Source organism: Leguminivora glycinivorella, chromosome 8 (assembly GCF_023078275.1).
Source record: "Leguminivora glycinivorella isolate SPB_JAAS2020 chromosome 8, LegGlyc_1.1, whole genome shotgun sequence".
Taxonomy (NCBI): domain Eukaryota; kingdom Metazoa; phylum Arthropoda; class Insecta; order Lepidoptera; family Tortricidae; genus Leguminivora; species Leguminivora glycinivorella.
This window is the reverse complement of record NC_062978.1, coordinates 9,817,295-9,834,094: the sequence shown is the minus strand read 5'-3', so window position 1 is coordinate 9,834,094 and position 16,800 is coordinate 9,817,295. Positions and strand designations below refer to the sequence as shown.

The 16,800-nt window shown below is 37.8% G+C and overlaps 1 protein-coding gene across 3 annotated transcripts in view; it reads right to left on the bottom strand.

Moving 5' to 3' along the window:
• Window positions 1–8,254: 8,254 nt before the first annotated feature.
• The window catches only part of LOC125228483 (proton channel OtopLc-like), a 102,169-nt gene continuing 93,623 nt past the window's right edge, over window positions 8,255–16,800 (bottom strand). For all 3 annotated transcript variants that reach the window (XM_048133056.1, XM_048133057.1, XM_048133058.1), the window contains 3 exons: window positions 13,629–13,789; window positions 12,967–13,129; window positions 8,255–11,735 (listed from right to left, as the gene is read on the bottom strand). In XM_048133056.1, the coding sequence (XP_047989013.1) occupies window positions 10,726–11,735; window positions 12,967–13,129; window positions 13,629–13,789 (1,334 nt within the window). In that variant the 3' untranslated portion in view covers window positions 8,255–10,725. The remainder of the gene's footprint in view (window positions 11,736–12,966; window positions 13,130–13,628; window positions 13,790–16,800) is intronic.

Below are 16,800 nucleotides of genomic sequence, written 5' to 3'. Positions count from 1 at the left end.
GTTTAACCATTTGTTAGTATACTAGTAAGGGTAGTAAGTCGTAAGTACTTTTTTGGGTATATGCATAACTATTCTATCTATTCAGCCGACGAACACAATGCAATAGTTATATATATATCAACATCATAAACTTTAACGAGAAACAATCACGTTACATGAGCATTCAATAATAAAATACTTATAAATATAAAATACACTCGACCTTATTGAATAAACTAGGAATTAATAAAAATAAACTAACCTAAGAAAAACACCCAATATAAAAATAAAATTCCATCTACATATTTTTAAATTAAAGAACAAAAGGGAAAATTCACACCTCCGGTAGGACTCGAACCCGCAACCTCTGACTTTGCCTTTGCTTTGGTGAGAGCGATGCCGGAGGTTTGGATTTTTCCATTTTTCCTTTGTTGTAGTCCTAAGGCACCCCAGAGGTGCAAAGGGCCTCCACAAGCTCGCGCCACGCCTTTCTATCTTCAGCGACCCTCGTGGCCTCGCTCCAGCTCAGACCAGCCGCTCGTAGCTCATTTTCGACGGACCGCTTCCATGAGTGAACAGGGCGCCCGGGGCACACCCATTGACGAGGAAATCGCGACACGAAAATGGAGATGGATTGGACACACTCTTCGGAGAGGGGAAAGAAATAATGCGAGCATTGCTTTCGACTGGAAACCGCAGATTTTTCCTTTAATTTAAAAATATGTAGTATCCCTCGTCGACGTTTCTACATGATAAAAAACAAAATTTAATTTAGTAAATCCGCATAAGTATTTACATTAGATTAGATAATGAAGAATAGGGTTAATATTAATCACGTCGGCGATGGCCGTATAACTTGGACTCCTTTTTGAAATACTGGCCATATATTGCTCTAAACAGGGATGAGTGGGAAAGAGGGGAAGGCCTTTGCCCAGCAGTGGGACACAATGGGCTCTAATAATAATAATAATGAAGAATAACCGCCATTTGGGATGTTGATTCGACGATCATTGTCCCGATAGTCGTTTCAGCAAACGGTCTCATAGCGAAGAGTCTCGACCGACATCTCGAGAGACTCTCGCTAGGTGGATCAAGGGTCAAATGAAGAAGGCGGTGATCTTGGACACGGCGCTTATAGTCCGACGGTACCTCTCTTGCAGCCCTAACCACCGGTAGCTTGGGCCCTGCCCCGCTGCTGTGGCGGCACCCGAATAGGTTAGGTTTTTTATAATATGTTTATATGTTTTTTTTATTGTTTTGTAAGTGGTTTTGTATTTTATTTTTATATTCGTAGTATAAATAGCCTAGCCTAAGACCAAAATAAGAAATGAAGAATAAGTAATATCAGAAGACGACGCGATGAAACAATCAAAAATGACGAATACCTACCGGAATGTATCATTGTAGACAGTGTCTGAATTTATGACTCCTTATATTTGGTGGTGTAGCAGTTCGGTAATTCAATTACAATTTTATGTTCCTTCATACCCATAGTTAGAGGAACCCTTGTTCGGCGCTTTGACGAAGCAGGGTGGCTAGCCGAATGGCACAATCGCTCACGAATCGCTCACGAAACGAAGCGCTAGTAGATATCTATCTCTATCGCGCTTGCGTATTGGCGCGACAGAGCCAGCGGCGTATCGCTTTCGTTTGGCGTCGGAGAAATGCCATTCGGCTACGGGGCCAGGTTACATTTCAATTAGACTCGTAGACATGATTTGTGTATGTATTATGGGATTATTATCAGGTCATAGTATTTTTAGATTTAGAACAAAAGAAACTTTATGTTTATTGCTGTTAGATTTTTTAAGTTAGATATACACCCTGTTTTTTTTTTGTTTTCCGTTAAATTCAACACATTGTTAGGTTAGGTTAGTTAGGTTATCAGGAACCACCAGGTCCCGTTCTGCGACGCGAAACGAAAACGAAACGCCGCGAAAGGTAGTCTGGCTCTGTCACGCCAATACGCAAGAGCGATAGAGATAGATAATATCTACGAGCGTTTCGTTTCGTGAGCGTTTGTGCATTCGGCTACGCACGCTGCACGCTGTTACCACTTTTTGTTGATCATTCAAGTTAGTGGTAAGCTTTCTGACCCTTTTTTTATACCGTAGCATATATTATAACAAAGTAATAATCATCAGCTCCATAGAAAACATCGTCATTCATTGAAATGAATAAAAAATACCTACTTTAAGTAGGTACGTACCTATAATTAGTTCATCTGTGCAAGAGACATACCGCCGCGCTTTGATGTACCTATGCGTTCATCTCTGAGATGAACTAGAACAAGCTCGTCTATATCAAAGGGATGCTGATGAGTAGTGCAACGAACGTAGTATTTGTCTACATTAGGGCCAGTTGCATCAAAGGCAGTTAACAGACAATCATCGTCACGCGGCAGAGGTCTATGGAACTTCTCATACAATAAAATTTAGCGAACGTTTTGACGGTGACAGACGTTTGGTGCAACCGACCCTTATTTGCTTTATTTTTGACGACTGATCTGTGTGCGTAGCCGAATGCACAAACGCTCACGAAACGCTCACGATATTATCTCTTTCGTAGCTATCTATCTCTATCGCTCTTGCGTATTGGCGCGACAGAGCCAGACTAATTTTCTGCGGCGTTTCGATTTCGTTTCGCGTCGTAGAAATGCCATGCTGCTACGGGGCCTGACCTAGTCGGCAGTGACCCTACCTGGTGATGGTGAGACGATGGTTCTGGGTTCGAATTGCGGGAAGGGCATGTAGGTACCTGTGTGTGATGAACACCGTTGTGGATGCTTTCTATGTTTGGTACGTAAGTATTACTATTAACTTTAAGGCTAGGTTATTTAGATCCAATACAATTAATTTTAGCCATAATCCCAGACGACATGAGCGAATTCTAGAAAACTTTTCGAGAAAGTTACGGTCTACTAACAATTTATTCGGAAATATTTTGTGGATTCGTACATGGCCCTTCACGACTGTAATTGACGCTATTGCATTTCGCATTTGTATAGATAGATACGAGTATAAAGCCGAAGCCCTTATCAAGAATATTCCTCAAAATCACACATCACATCCTACACCAGCAGCACTCATTCTGATTCTTTGTAGATGAGCGCCTCTTCCATCTTTTTCTAGAACACAGGCGCCAATTAAATACACCCGTTTCACATTTGCATTGCAATGAGGGTTGAGGCATATAACCTACGTAAAGGTACGGTACATACAGCCTTAACTCAGCGGTTTAAGGCCTAAAATAGAACCATAAGAGATGTTTAACACCCGCATACTACCTAGGAACAACTGACTGATGTACACAAAGCTCATGGATCAGGGGAGATGCATATAAATGGGTACAAAGGGCAAACCTAAAGTTCGTACAATATTTAGAGAAAACTTACGGAGACGGATATCCCTACCGGCGTAGCCGAATGGCAATCGTGGTGACAGAAATGCAGTCTGGCTCTGTCGCGCCAATACACAAGAGCAATAGAGATAGATAGGTACGAAACAGATATTATCGTGAGCGGTCGTGCATTTGGCTACGTGCGCTGGAGCAACTCATCGACATATATGATACAATTCAATTCTGCTACAATGAGCGAGTACCTATATTTGGACAATGTATGACATCGCTCGTACCTACTGACAACTAACGTATGAATTTTTTGGTACGTGTTCAAATATATGTTGTTTGTTAATACACTCAAAAATGCTTTACCCGCCATACCAAACCCTCAAAATCCACTCCAATCTCTTGAAACGCCAGCGTTCGCTCTTTTGATTACGTCAAAGACATTGTATGACAGTCATGGCACCCTTTGTTCTTACTAATCGTAGCATGCATTATAGGGGCATTCGCTTGTTTATTTTCTTTACCCTAGTACTGTTAACCACGATTTCCAAGGGCATCGCTTCGAGTAGACCAGTATAAATGAGGAAGTAAGCTAAACGAGGAAGTAAAACCAATAATGTACCTACGTTGATCTTAAAGATGTTGTACTCATACATCTATCCATCCTCCTTGCGTTATCCCGGTATTTGCCACGGTACTCATACACGGTACTTATATTAAACAATAATGTTTTTTTATTGGTGAAGTTATCATTTTCAAGAACCTAAATTAAAATACCAAACCTGATTTACCGGCATTCGACAAAAAACTATGATGATGTTGTGGATATGAACCAGGGTGGCTAGCCGAATGGCACAATCGCTCACGAAACGCTCACGAAACGAAGCGCTAGTAGATATCTATCTCTATCGCGCTTGCGTATTGGCGCGACAGAGCCAGCGGCGTATCGCTTTCGTTTGGCGTCGGAGAAATGCCATTCGGCTACGGGGCCTGGAATTCCATATTGGGGACTTCCATATCTCGAGGTCAAGTTAAATTGGTATCGCGGGCGTGGCTCGTAGTAGTAACAGTTTTTGAATTAGGTAGCTGCACCCCCATACAATACCTCTTGATTGACTAACGATCAATAGTCGCTACCCCTCGGGTGTCACACGCAATGGTAATACGGGTAGTTATGACATGTCACACTCTAGCTGGCTAGGTATTTTTAGATTTTTTCTTGACGATACTTTTGGCTCTGACTGTTACAAATTATAAATGATCTGCATATAAATAAATGAGTAGCAACATTATGTGATTGTAGTTTCGTCCACCTACAAAGTCTTAATATCACACAGTTGGCTTAGTAGAAAAGGTACCTACAGGCATTTGAGTCTGTAGGTAAGGTATTCATCATTATGATATGGCGTTCTAAATTTTTTTTAATACACTTAATTAATCCTGTACCAGTGTAGCTACAACTTTGTAAAATTTGTTAATACAACTTTGATAGCTCTAGGCTTAATACATAAGTTTTTCAGCCCAGTACATAAATTTTTGTGTCTCTCCCACTCGCATCGAGCGAAAATAAAAAATTCCGGAACAATAAAGTCCCTTCAGAAAACATTAAATTATATTCCGAGGAATATGCAGAAGTGAGATATTCTCACAAGACTAATATAATAAAAAATATTTTTCGTTTTACTTGTCTTGCTTAATCTCTATACGTACCAAAACTACTAAAGAATCCTAAATGTTTTAACCGCGTTGGGTTCCATTGATTTAGGTACATTTAGCAAAAAGCTGATCAGGGTGGCTAGCCGAATGGCACAATCGCTCACGAAACGCTCACGAAACGAAGCGCTAGTAGATATCTATCTCTATCGCGCTTGCGTATTGGCGCGACAGAGCCAGCGGCGTATCGCTTTCGTTTGGCGTCGGAGAAATGCCATTCGGCTACGGGGCCAGAGCTGCAGAAGAATGTAAATCGTAGCATATAGGGTAAACGCAGCTATTAACGCCCCCCTTAAGGCAATTTTACAATCGGGTCTAATTATTAAGTATACACGTTGTTCAAACATTTTATTTTCCTATTATATGTGATACTATGATAATTAAAAAAGGTAAATATTGTGTTACTTGTACTCAAATTAAACATTATGATATTAAAAATCTATTTTTAAATTACTGAGTCGATTGCTACCATTAGCGACCCATAAAAATGCATATGAAGCTATCAACGATTTTTAAGCAGCTATTACCGATTGTGTTATAAGTATGAGTAATTACCTGAACGCCCAGCGAGTACACAGTACAGCAACACCTAGTATAGTGGCATAGTCCACAGGTAACGGGTAATTTATTAAAAACATGTTCAGCATTGTCATCGAAGATTCATTTCTATTGTACCTATTCATATAACATTTTCACGTCTATCATGCCCACTAAGAAATAAAACAAAATGAAATCACAAATCAAAACAATTATATATTGTGTTACTTTAAAAAAATTTAAAGTTTCTTTAACCTTCGTATCTTGAAACCCTCGCAACCCTCAGATGCTACATTCTGAACCACTCGCTACGCTCATGGATCAATATTGAAGTCTTTAGCTTGCTCGAGTATCATTATTAGATAGTAGGTATCAATATTTGTACGTGCGGTTAAACAACAAATTTGCCCCCTTGTAAAACAAATTTAACTTTTGTCGTGATATTTTTTCCTACAGTGCTGCAAGAGAGGCACAACCCAAGAGGCTGTATTAGGCAACTCTTCTTGGTACCAAAGCCACATTTTTGTTAAAACTTGTATGTTTGTATTCAGGAACGATCGGTCATACCTTCTCATGGTTTGTAATAGCGATTTCTATGAGTCGTTGAAAGAATATGTAAGCACTAACGTAAAATGTATGACCGACCCATATTAAACAACACTATTATTGTTATTTTATTATTGTTGTGGCTACTAAACACTTTGTTATTACGTGATATTCAAAATTTTTGACATAAAATCAGTTTTTATGGGTAAAACTCCTTCACAAACAATGTCTTACACAATATCCGTTTTCCAAAAATATTGTTATTTTAGTAAACTTTACAACGTCTAAAGAAGAAAACTAAGTACAAATGTGTATGTCGTTAATAGCTTTTTAAAAAAAACTATTATTTGGGTCTCAAATAATCTATAAACACCGCCCAAATAAGGACTGTATCGTTAAGTATAAGGACAAAACAAACCTCGTCTAAATGTTGACATGTGCATAATTTTGTATTATTATGTTCAAACGAGAGTATGATCTGAAGGTATTGGTAAGCACTATTTGATATAAGAAGGTCTGATATTTTTTATTTTAGGGACTTTATGGTACTTTCATTAAGGTCTAGCAAATAAATTTCGGACAACCCCTATCTGGCTTAATTTGAGAATATTTCAATGACTCTTTGTACGATTTCAACAAACAAAGGTTAATATGCTGCCAAAATATATTCTTTAAGAGTCCTCTTCATGGTTTTCCAATTGGGTACTTGTAGAATAAATGCGGTGAATTTATATAAATTAATAAAACGCAATTTTGAGCAACGTTCCGGATTGCCGTAAATTTTTGATGCGAGCAGGATGAGAGAAACAGATAAAAAATTAGCCATAGGCCAAAGTCTAATTGACATTCATGGTGTTTGAACAGTGCCTAAACCAGATCAATATAAACAGTGTATGATAGTCAAATTCGACATCAAAGTCGGAGTTAGAGTAAGCACCATGCCACATTCTCTAAATGGCCGCCATACACAGATCCTGAACTTTATTTTTTAAATAACAGTGGCTAGACTATGTCCAGATATTCTGCTTTGTGGATCATGTGTCGTTGAGGTTCGCACCGTACAATTTTTTTCGCAATCGTATCGTCTTTTACGCACTTTGTGAATTTTCTAGTAGCATTTGTCCGGAATCGTAATTGGTACTCGGGAGGATTAAGTCAATACTGTCTAAACCATATGCTTTACGTCGAGCTTCTAGGACAAAATGTGTACCTTATTATGTGCCTTATTAAGCCCATGTCTTGTTATAAGAAAAAAATCAAATAATACGCAAATAAATACGGCTACTCAAAGTTGTCTTCATACTTAACGATACAGTCTTTAGGAGTTGGTCGCTTTTTCTTTACTTACTACTACTTACTTCGCTGGCTCAGCGACACGAAGTGGATCTTGGCCTACGACACTAGACTTCGCCATTCGCTCCTTTCCTGTGCGATCCGATGCCATTCAGTCACTTGAAAGGCACACAGGTCTTTCTGGACCTCGTCGATCCATCGGAACCTGGGCCTTCCAACCGGCTGTTTCGCAGTGGATAGCTTTTTCTTTAGTTTATGATATCCTTTTCAGTCTATTCTCATCATTATCAGGAATAAATATCATAATATCAAGGCCAATCATGCACTAGTTGCAGTAGTTGCTAACTTCTGGTTACACTCCTATTCTAAAGACTTCACACAATCCAATGAATGGATTCCAATTGGATAAGTTTTTATGGACATAAACACTAGCATTTTCCCGCGGCTTTGTTCGCGTTAGAAAGAGACAAAAATTAGCCTATGTCACTCTCCATCCCTTCAAATGTCTCCACTTAAAAAATCACGACTATTCGTCGCTCCGTTTTTACCGTGAAAGACGGACAAACAAACAGACACACACAGTTTCCCATTTATAATATTAGTATTGATATTGATGTATGATGTGTACACGCGTTTTAATACATATATGCTGATTGTGCTTTTACCTTTACCTATAAGGCTCACTCTTAACCATAAAAGACGTAGGTATATTGCCTTATTGTCTGCCTGAATATGGAGTGGCTAATTACAATGGTGGCTAGTACATACCTAACTATAAAAATCACCATACCTTGTTTGATACAGGTATGTAGGTTATTAGGAAAAAAAAAACAATATATTAGCGGGATCCAAAATTTGAAGAGTTTATTTGCTTGTAAACGTTTATCATCCGAAAAGACAATCTTAAAATTATTTAGGTATATTACACAATCTCGCCTAAACAAATAAATAATTCAAATATATATAAAATAAACATTAATCTAATATCACTATAATACTGTACACAACTAAAGTGAGTAATAAGAGGACATTCAACAAATATTTGGTTCGAAACTGAAAAAAAAGAATAAGAAAAATATAATGTTAGCCAGTGTACATTACAAAGAAATTAGAAGACACGACACGGTATCTTTAAAATTATTTCAAGCAGTCCAAAATAAATATTTTGCTTGTCTATTCGTTTAAAACAAAATAGAGCACGTGTACTTATTTTATTAACATAAAATAGACTCCGAGTCTTTCTTAACTCATTAACAAGTAAATCTTTTCATAACTTTAATCCGACTACGGTTTTTCTAACAGAATAAACTCCTCTCCAGAGCAGAGGTGAAACATTTGGCCTGTGCCTATCAGGCTACGAAAACAAACGATTAACACCGCATATCAGAAATCTTAATAGTTTAGAAAAAAAACATATTACAAATAATATCCACTAATCTTCATACAAACATTTTTAAAATCAAAACTACCCCCTTTTTTATTTTAATCGATATCGGGAAATAAGAACAATTTTATTAAGCGGTTCAAATAATTATTGCACGTAATAACAAATGCCATGGGACTGCTTTTAACAGTAATGCATGTTGTATGTAGAGGTAAAACGCATTTAAAGCAATTGAGCTTATAATAGTAGTGTTATTTCACATATATTACCACTCATAAATAGTCGGTATTTCATTCACTCGAGTAGAATGTAGATTAGCTTGATAAATATTTCATAGAAGATACCCACACAATTTAAAGCTAACATTGTCATGCTTGAGTATTGTTTGAATCTTATATATTATTGTATGTACAACTAAATTAATACAATAAAACTGTATTATAACTACGCCTACATATATACTTATATGTAGATTTATATAATTAAAGTATCCAAAAATTTCGTTTCGTAACTTGCTCAGTGCTATAGCTGAAGTTAGTACGTTCTCGTTTGAGATGCTACCCTATGTTACTGCAGCGTACTGATCACAGTATTTATAAATTTATAAAAAAATAAAATACCAAAAGTCTAACTCTACATTTTGGAGCTAGAATATCAAAATGTATCAAAGATGCATGCCAAAAAAATAGTACGCTATTGCTATTAATATAAAATAGATTATTGTTCTGAAAATCGATTATGAGCCAAAGTTTAGAATATTAACTTCCACTTTAGGAGGATACCTATGCCATCATGGTACCACTTGAGCAATTGAGTTAGCCAAAAAAGATTTGCATAAGATTTCACTTATTCGGGCTTGAATATCAGCGATCGCTACCAAATAATGTTCTCACTGGACGTAATAAATATCTAACCCTATAAAATTACCTTGAAATATTCAAAATTAGTGTAGGAATCTTAGGAATGGAAGTCAATTCTATTATTTTAAAGATTCTAAAAAACGTGAAAACACTGGACTGTATACAATTATAAGCTCCAAAAATTACTTACTCCAATAATGGTAATATAAAACTTTGGTGTTATTTTTGCCTACCTACTGGGTCCTCGGTGTATCCTACGTATCTCTATGGTTTAAAATTTTTCCAAAATACTGACACTACATTTATCGCAAAAATATCGCTACAAAATGTATAAATCTGATCAGACTATGCTTTTTCGGGGCCCGAAGTAATATGAAACACTTACATAATTTTATTAAATCAGTGTTTGCTACGCTAGATCTCCATTCTGTTGTTCCCTTTTGAGATGGTGATAGATATTGCAAGTACAAATGCGAATAAAAAGTCATAAAGAGTGATCTGTAACCTATTGGAAGACTGTATTCTGATTTTTTTTTTGCAAGATATTCCATAGTACGTATATGTATTTATTATTTTGTTGCGTACCTAAGTAGTAGATGTATCATGTATGAATTCTGTGCATAAAGAAGAAAATATTTGTTCACCTCAAACTTGTCTTTTTTTTCAATGAATCCCCAATATTTATTTTAATATGGAACTGTAGGTAAGTGATAGTTAAAGCGTCTAATAAAGCTACAAATAAATAACACATTAAAATATTTAAATACAATAACTTAACATTAAAGCAGTCAACTTCAAACTAACACATATATTTAGTAATAAACTTTTAGTGCACACCGGAAATAAGCAATAATAAAATTGGATGAGAGCTTTGGTTGGAATTATAATAGTTAGCTGGCCAAACAGCAATTAAATAAGTAACAGTGCTAATCCGGTATCCACTGACGTTAAAACTATGGCACAATCTATATTAATTATTACGCTACTTTTCAAACCTTACATATGTGCTTTGAAAAGTGCGGTAGCTTATTGAGTGAGCGAGGCACACTAGTACAAGGTTCGGCGCTACATGTATGCTGGCTTCATCTTGTAGGCTCGCTTCCAAATTTCGCACAAACAAACTGTAGAATGGAACCTGTAAAATATTGCCAGCGGCATAGACACATGAGTGATGATCGTCCATGCCCATAACCCGTAAAAGTGCAATTGTACCGGGTGGGACTCCGCTCTAGACTTTTCAAGCGTATTTATCGCCCACATAGCCAAATTAGTTACAAGAAGGAATGTAACGATTTCTCTCCCGGGCTTTTTCCGCAGCTGATCCGGTGTTTTAGCCGACCGACGACTCGCGTCTAAGATAAACATCGTCTGGCAAGTCGTCTGCACTAGTGACGATAAGGCCGTAATCAAGATTAAAATGGTATTCTTCTCAATCGTAAAATGACCTCCGATTATTGTAAAAGTTCCATAGATGAACATGCCGGTCTGCGCTCCTACAAGCAAGATATTGTCCAGCTCCAGGTTCCTGTTCCCATCATATTTGAGGTTTCGTACGCATACCATCCCTGCTAGACTTGCGAAGGTGGTCATAGCATATAAAGCTAATTCACATACGTTAACTTCCACCACAGCTAACGTTGCGTAGTCTTTCTTTGAAATCAAAACAAAGAACAGTATAAGTGAGATAATTGTGAGTACTAAGACCAAGATTCCGAAGAACAGGCCTTTATGAGCTCTCGCGCAGTCCACACTATACAAATGTGGCGATTTTTTGTACGCAAGGCCTTCGAGCAATCGTGCTTTTGCGATAGCAGCTGCGACGTCTTTTGAGGGATACTTGGATATATTCTTCCACATGACGTATAAAATAGCAGCGCATATGAGGGAATACTCGATAGTGCACGGGAAGAGAAAAGGCGACGCGTCTTGTACTAAAGATCCCATGATGTTGGTCCGCCGACACTCGAAGATGTGATGAGGTCCCTTCAAGCCTCGAGGTACCCGTAGATGTGCTGCTGCTGGGTGAGATGGAGGCACTTCGGTTGACAGTGATGTAACAAACGCCTTTTGAAACGCTGAAACGTAAAAAAATACACATGAAATTCTAATTTAACTACATAATCACGCCTGTGTCCCATGAAGGGGTAGGCAGAGCACATGAAACTACTCGTTTCAGTGCCACTCTTGGCAAATAAGGGGTTGAAAGAAACCGAAACTGTGACATTGCAGTGACAGGTTGCCAGCCTCTCGCCTACGCCACAATTTAACCCATATCCCACAGTCGCCTTTTACGACACCCACGGGAAGAAAGGGGGTGGTGAAATTCTTAACCCGTCACCACACAGGCACAAGCAGGCTAATTTAACTAGATGGACAATAAGTGAAAATTCTGAAATTACTTGTGAACTGAATCTCCAATCAATAAATAATTTCAGTTATGAGGCAAAGCACGTCAACCCGCCGATCAGTTTCCAGCTTCGCCAGGAATTTAGGTCGAATACCGACGGGTCGGAATGAGAACGCAATCGGGACGCTGACGTGACAAAGGGTCTTATTATTAATTAAGTACAACCCATCTTTTGTTTTGTAAATTGGGAAATAAAGTTGAAGTAAATCAGATAAATTAAGCAAAGGAAGTTTGCAGTGTCTGAACTGAATGGATTTTGCTGACAAAAGTGATAATATTTATTAAAACAAAATACGTGTCACACAAAAGAAGTCCTCATTTTTATCCCTAGAAAATAACATTATTACAAATATGTTGATACTATTAGACATGATATTGACCACGACTGCCAGTTCTGCCGCAACGTTTAATTTTTTTTTGTATTTTATAATGAAGCGTTAGGGCCATTTTGAAATTTGAATGAAAACATCTTTTTTTATTAGTGAGTGACTTGAAAAAAATAATATTGAAATGCAAAATAAGAGGTAAGTAATAAGTATTGCTATAGTAAAATTGTTACAAAAATACCTGATACCTACCCAGCTTACCCTATGAAGGTATTCAGAATTGAGATACAATTTTTCGTTACCGAGACTTCTTACTAGTAAGCTAAGAAGGGGTAAGTCAAACATTGGAACAAGACCAACACGTAGGGAATCCTTACACTGTTGCTCTTGGCCCGGGTAGAATAAACGATGTCAGTCTTATTCGACTTGTTGGCCTAGCTGAAATGACAATCATTGACGCTGGCAATCGAAAAAACGCAAGTGGCTCTGTCGCGCCAATACGGTAGAACGTTTGATTGTGACACTAGCTAGATACCAGGTCTTATATACCTTTGAATAAGGAAAGAAACTTACCCAGTCTATGCGATAAGCCAATGGTCTTATTCTCCGGATCGTAAAAGGTGAGGATCTCGTGCTTGGTCTCCTGCACGAGCACGTTCAGCCACACGCTCAAATTCGTCCCGACCATGTGCATCAGCCCGAATCGAGCCACTATCTTATGCTTGTACACTTTCATCTGGAATTATATATACATTATGGTTAAACTCTCTAATGTTTATGGAATATAATTTTTGTTTTTTAGGTATAGTGGGCTTACTTATGGCCGCAGACTAGCCGAGGCGAGGATGTGGCTATGGAGCTCGCCCCAAGGCGTGTGTACATAAGGAAAGCCATGGAAAGATTTGCGAAGTCCGGCGTGACTTCCGTAGCTCAATTAGTTAAAAGTTATGCACGGATTGCAAAAGACGCGGGTTCAAATCCCGCCGGAAGCGTACATATTTATTTTTCCTTTATATATAATTATATAGAATAGAATAAACATTTATCGTGAACACAGACAAGACAAAGAACACATAATAACAACAAGACAGAAAGTAATGAAGTGCCACGAAATGGCCTCATCTCAGCGTATATGCATATGTATTTTTGATGAGGGATTGGATATATATTGTTGTAATAAAAGAACGGTGCCATACATACCGGCCATTAATGGTTTAAATGAACATAAAACTAACCTCATTGTTAAGAAAGATGAAATACATCTGGATGAAGATGAAGGCCATCCTGGTGGCGGGCGTGAGCGCCAGCAGCACGTTGTGGCAGTTGGTGTTCCTCTCCAGCTCCCAGTACTGACCGAACTCGAGGCCGGAGTAGATCATGGAGCCGATGCCGAACGCTGGAATTAGAGGGAAGTAATTAGTAGATTGTGTTACAAGGCAGCAAAATTACATGTTATTAAATTTCATCCTGAGCTTAGTGACTAGTGAGGGATTCTAAAATAGAATCCTGAACGGAGTCAGGTATTCAAGTACTAACACCCAAGGTGGAAATAATTTAGCTAGAATGTGACACATATTGCTTTTCACATTACCTGTGAGCATTATGAACTATCGCTGTTGTAAAAATTAATCGACTCAGTTTTTTCATAGATAAGTTATGTGCAAACTCTTTTTGTTGCGTTAATACATAGTTTGTGATGTGTTGATTTTTTCTTACTTTTATGTGTTTATTTTTTTATGCTTTTATGTATTTTTAGTTAGTGCTTTTGCTTTGGTTTTTACTGTCATACTGTGTAACGTATTTGAAAAAAAAAAACAAATTTCATGAACAGACAAGTGACACTTTGCTCCCTCCTAAGAGAGAATAAAAGTTCCCTCTCGAATGCGTGATGTGATTGTGAAAGCATTATTTTTCAATTAAGGATATTTCTTTTATCTTCAGACATTTTCAAGCTTCCGAATTAAAATGGTATGAATTAAAATAATACCCAACGACCACGATTTTCATGTCGTCTTTAAACTTGGTGTACACTATAGATCTTCAACCCACCATGGACCCTTGAACAAATATATGTACGTAGGTACTACTGTATAAGTGTATACATACGTATACATCTCTATCTTGTGATGCCAATAATTTTAATCAAGAAAGCTATTTAGGCCAATGCGCACTAGCCGAAGCGACGAAGCGAGTATAAAATATACTCGCATCCGTTATACTAGCTTCTTCAGCCACATCACTAGTACCATCGGCAATCGTGTATTCCAGGCAACATTTCACTTCAGTTTGATTTCCTCGCATTCGATATGAGAAGTAGAGTGTGCGACTCGAATAAAATGCACCATTTCCATTTCGGACTATAGTAGAGGAGATATAGCGTTTGGGGTCATAATAATTCCCACAGAACCGAAGTTTGTTTTTTTTAGGTCTTTGAGTGTGTCTTTTTGACATACTAAAAATATACTAAAATATCACTTTGCAAAATGCGTTTTTTCAACCGCCAAAAATTGTACGAATAAAGTACTATGATTTTTTTTTTCAAGTTTAAAAATCGTTTGTGGTATCATGTGGTATCAACTTATGGGCAATTAGGCGGCAAAAAAGTTTATAGAGTTGATTTTTATCAAAAAAATATAACGATATTCCACCATTTTGATATAATAAAAACTGATAAAAATCTAAAATTTGATGAAGAGAAGCGATTGAAACATAGATTTCAGCAATGTAATTTTTTTTATAGGTACCACACGATGGTAAATACGGATACAATCAACCTGGTGATAAGCAGTCACGGTAACCTATGACGACTGCTACTCTAGAGCCACCACATGCGCGTTGCCGTCCCTTTAACAGTCCGCAGCTAGCTTGCAGGATCCGGAGCGTCCGCGGGAGAAAAGTCCTCCTAAACCCCACAGTGTGCGACCATTTAAGAGTGTGAGGATGTCAAACATTTTCTCAGAGCACAAGTCACTGTACACGCGGTAGAATACACACAGGGAAGCAATTTCACTTTAAACTATTAAGTTCTCACTCACAGTCAAAGGAGCATTTTTAGTGGTAACCGTATTTACCATAAACTTGTATTTTTGTGAGGTTCAATGTAAGTAAATTGTTGCATCCCAAACAAAACCTCTCGTTATAGTATTAAATCGAACACGAGAGAAAACCAAAACCTAATAATCATTGATTTTTCTAAATAGTCATAAATCTGCGCATCCTCACATCCTGGACCCGTAAATGGTCGCACACTGCGGCTTAGGAGGAATTTTCTCCCGCGGACGCTCCGGATCCTGCGATCTAGCTGAGGACTGTTAAGGGTGCCTTTCCACCAGAGATATGCTATGGATGCATCTGATATCCACCAATCAGCTTAGTCGAACCCGTTCCCACTAACGCTATGCTTTGTGGAACAATGAACATGACTGGTGGATATCAAACACATCCACGTAGCGCATCTCTGGTGCAAAGGTACCCTAAAGAGCCAGCAACGCGCATGTGGAGACTCTGGAGTGGCAGGTGTCATAGGCTACCGTGACTGCTTATCACCAGGCTGATCGTATCCGTATTTACCATCGTGTGGTACCTATGAAAAAAATTACATTGCTGAAATCTATGTTTCAATCGCTTCTCTTCATCAAATTTATGATTTTTTATCAGTTTTTATTATATCAAAATGGTGGTATATTGTTATATTTTTTGCCAAAAATCAACGCTATAAACTTTTTTGCCGCCTAATACCCCATAAGTTGATATCACAATCTGGGAGAAGATGAACTCAAGGATGTCAAACTTAAAGATGTCCTTCTGTTCTGCAGGAAAACAAGAAGATTTGAGGAGAGAAGTGTGGGAGGGCAGCCGGGACAGTAACCTGCAGCTCCAACTCCAGGGAATTGGGCTGAATGAACGCACCAGCGATCGACAGCCCGCCTGTATCCGGCCAGGCGTCCCTACACTACATCTACATCTACATCTGATATCACAAACAATTTTTAAACTTTATCCTTTTTTTTTACAGTACTATTTTCATACAATTTTTGGCGGTTGAAAAAACGCATTTTGCACCGATATATTTTAGTATATTTTTAATATGTCAAAAATACACACACAAAGAACTAAAGAAACCAAACCTTGGTTCTGTGGGAATTATTATGACCCCTCCCAAATGCTCATACAACTCCTTTACTACTACAAGCAACTGCTTACTGCCGCAAATACAACGATCGATCCGTAACACGTTTGAAGGTTATGTGATATGACATTAAATAAAACAATAATATTTTTTTATTTTTTTAAATAATTTATTGTTACTTAGGCTAAAAAAATAATATATTACCTACACACGAAATATTACCAAATGCACATGATTAATCCCAAGTTTTGGTTAAATAGAAATAAATATTATACTTA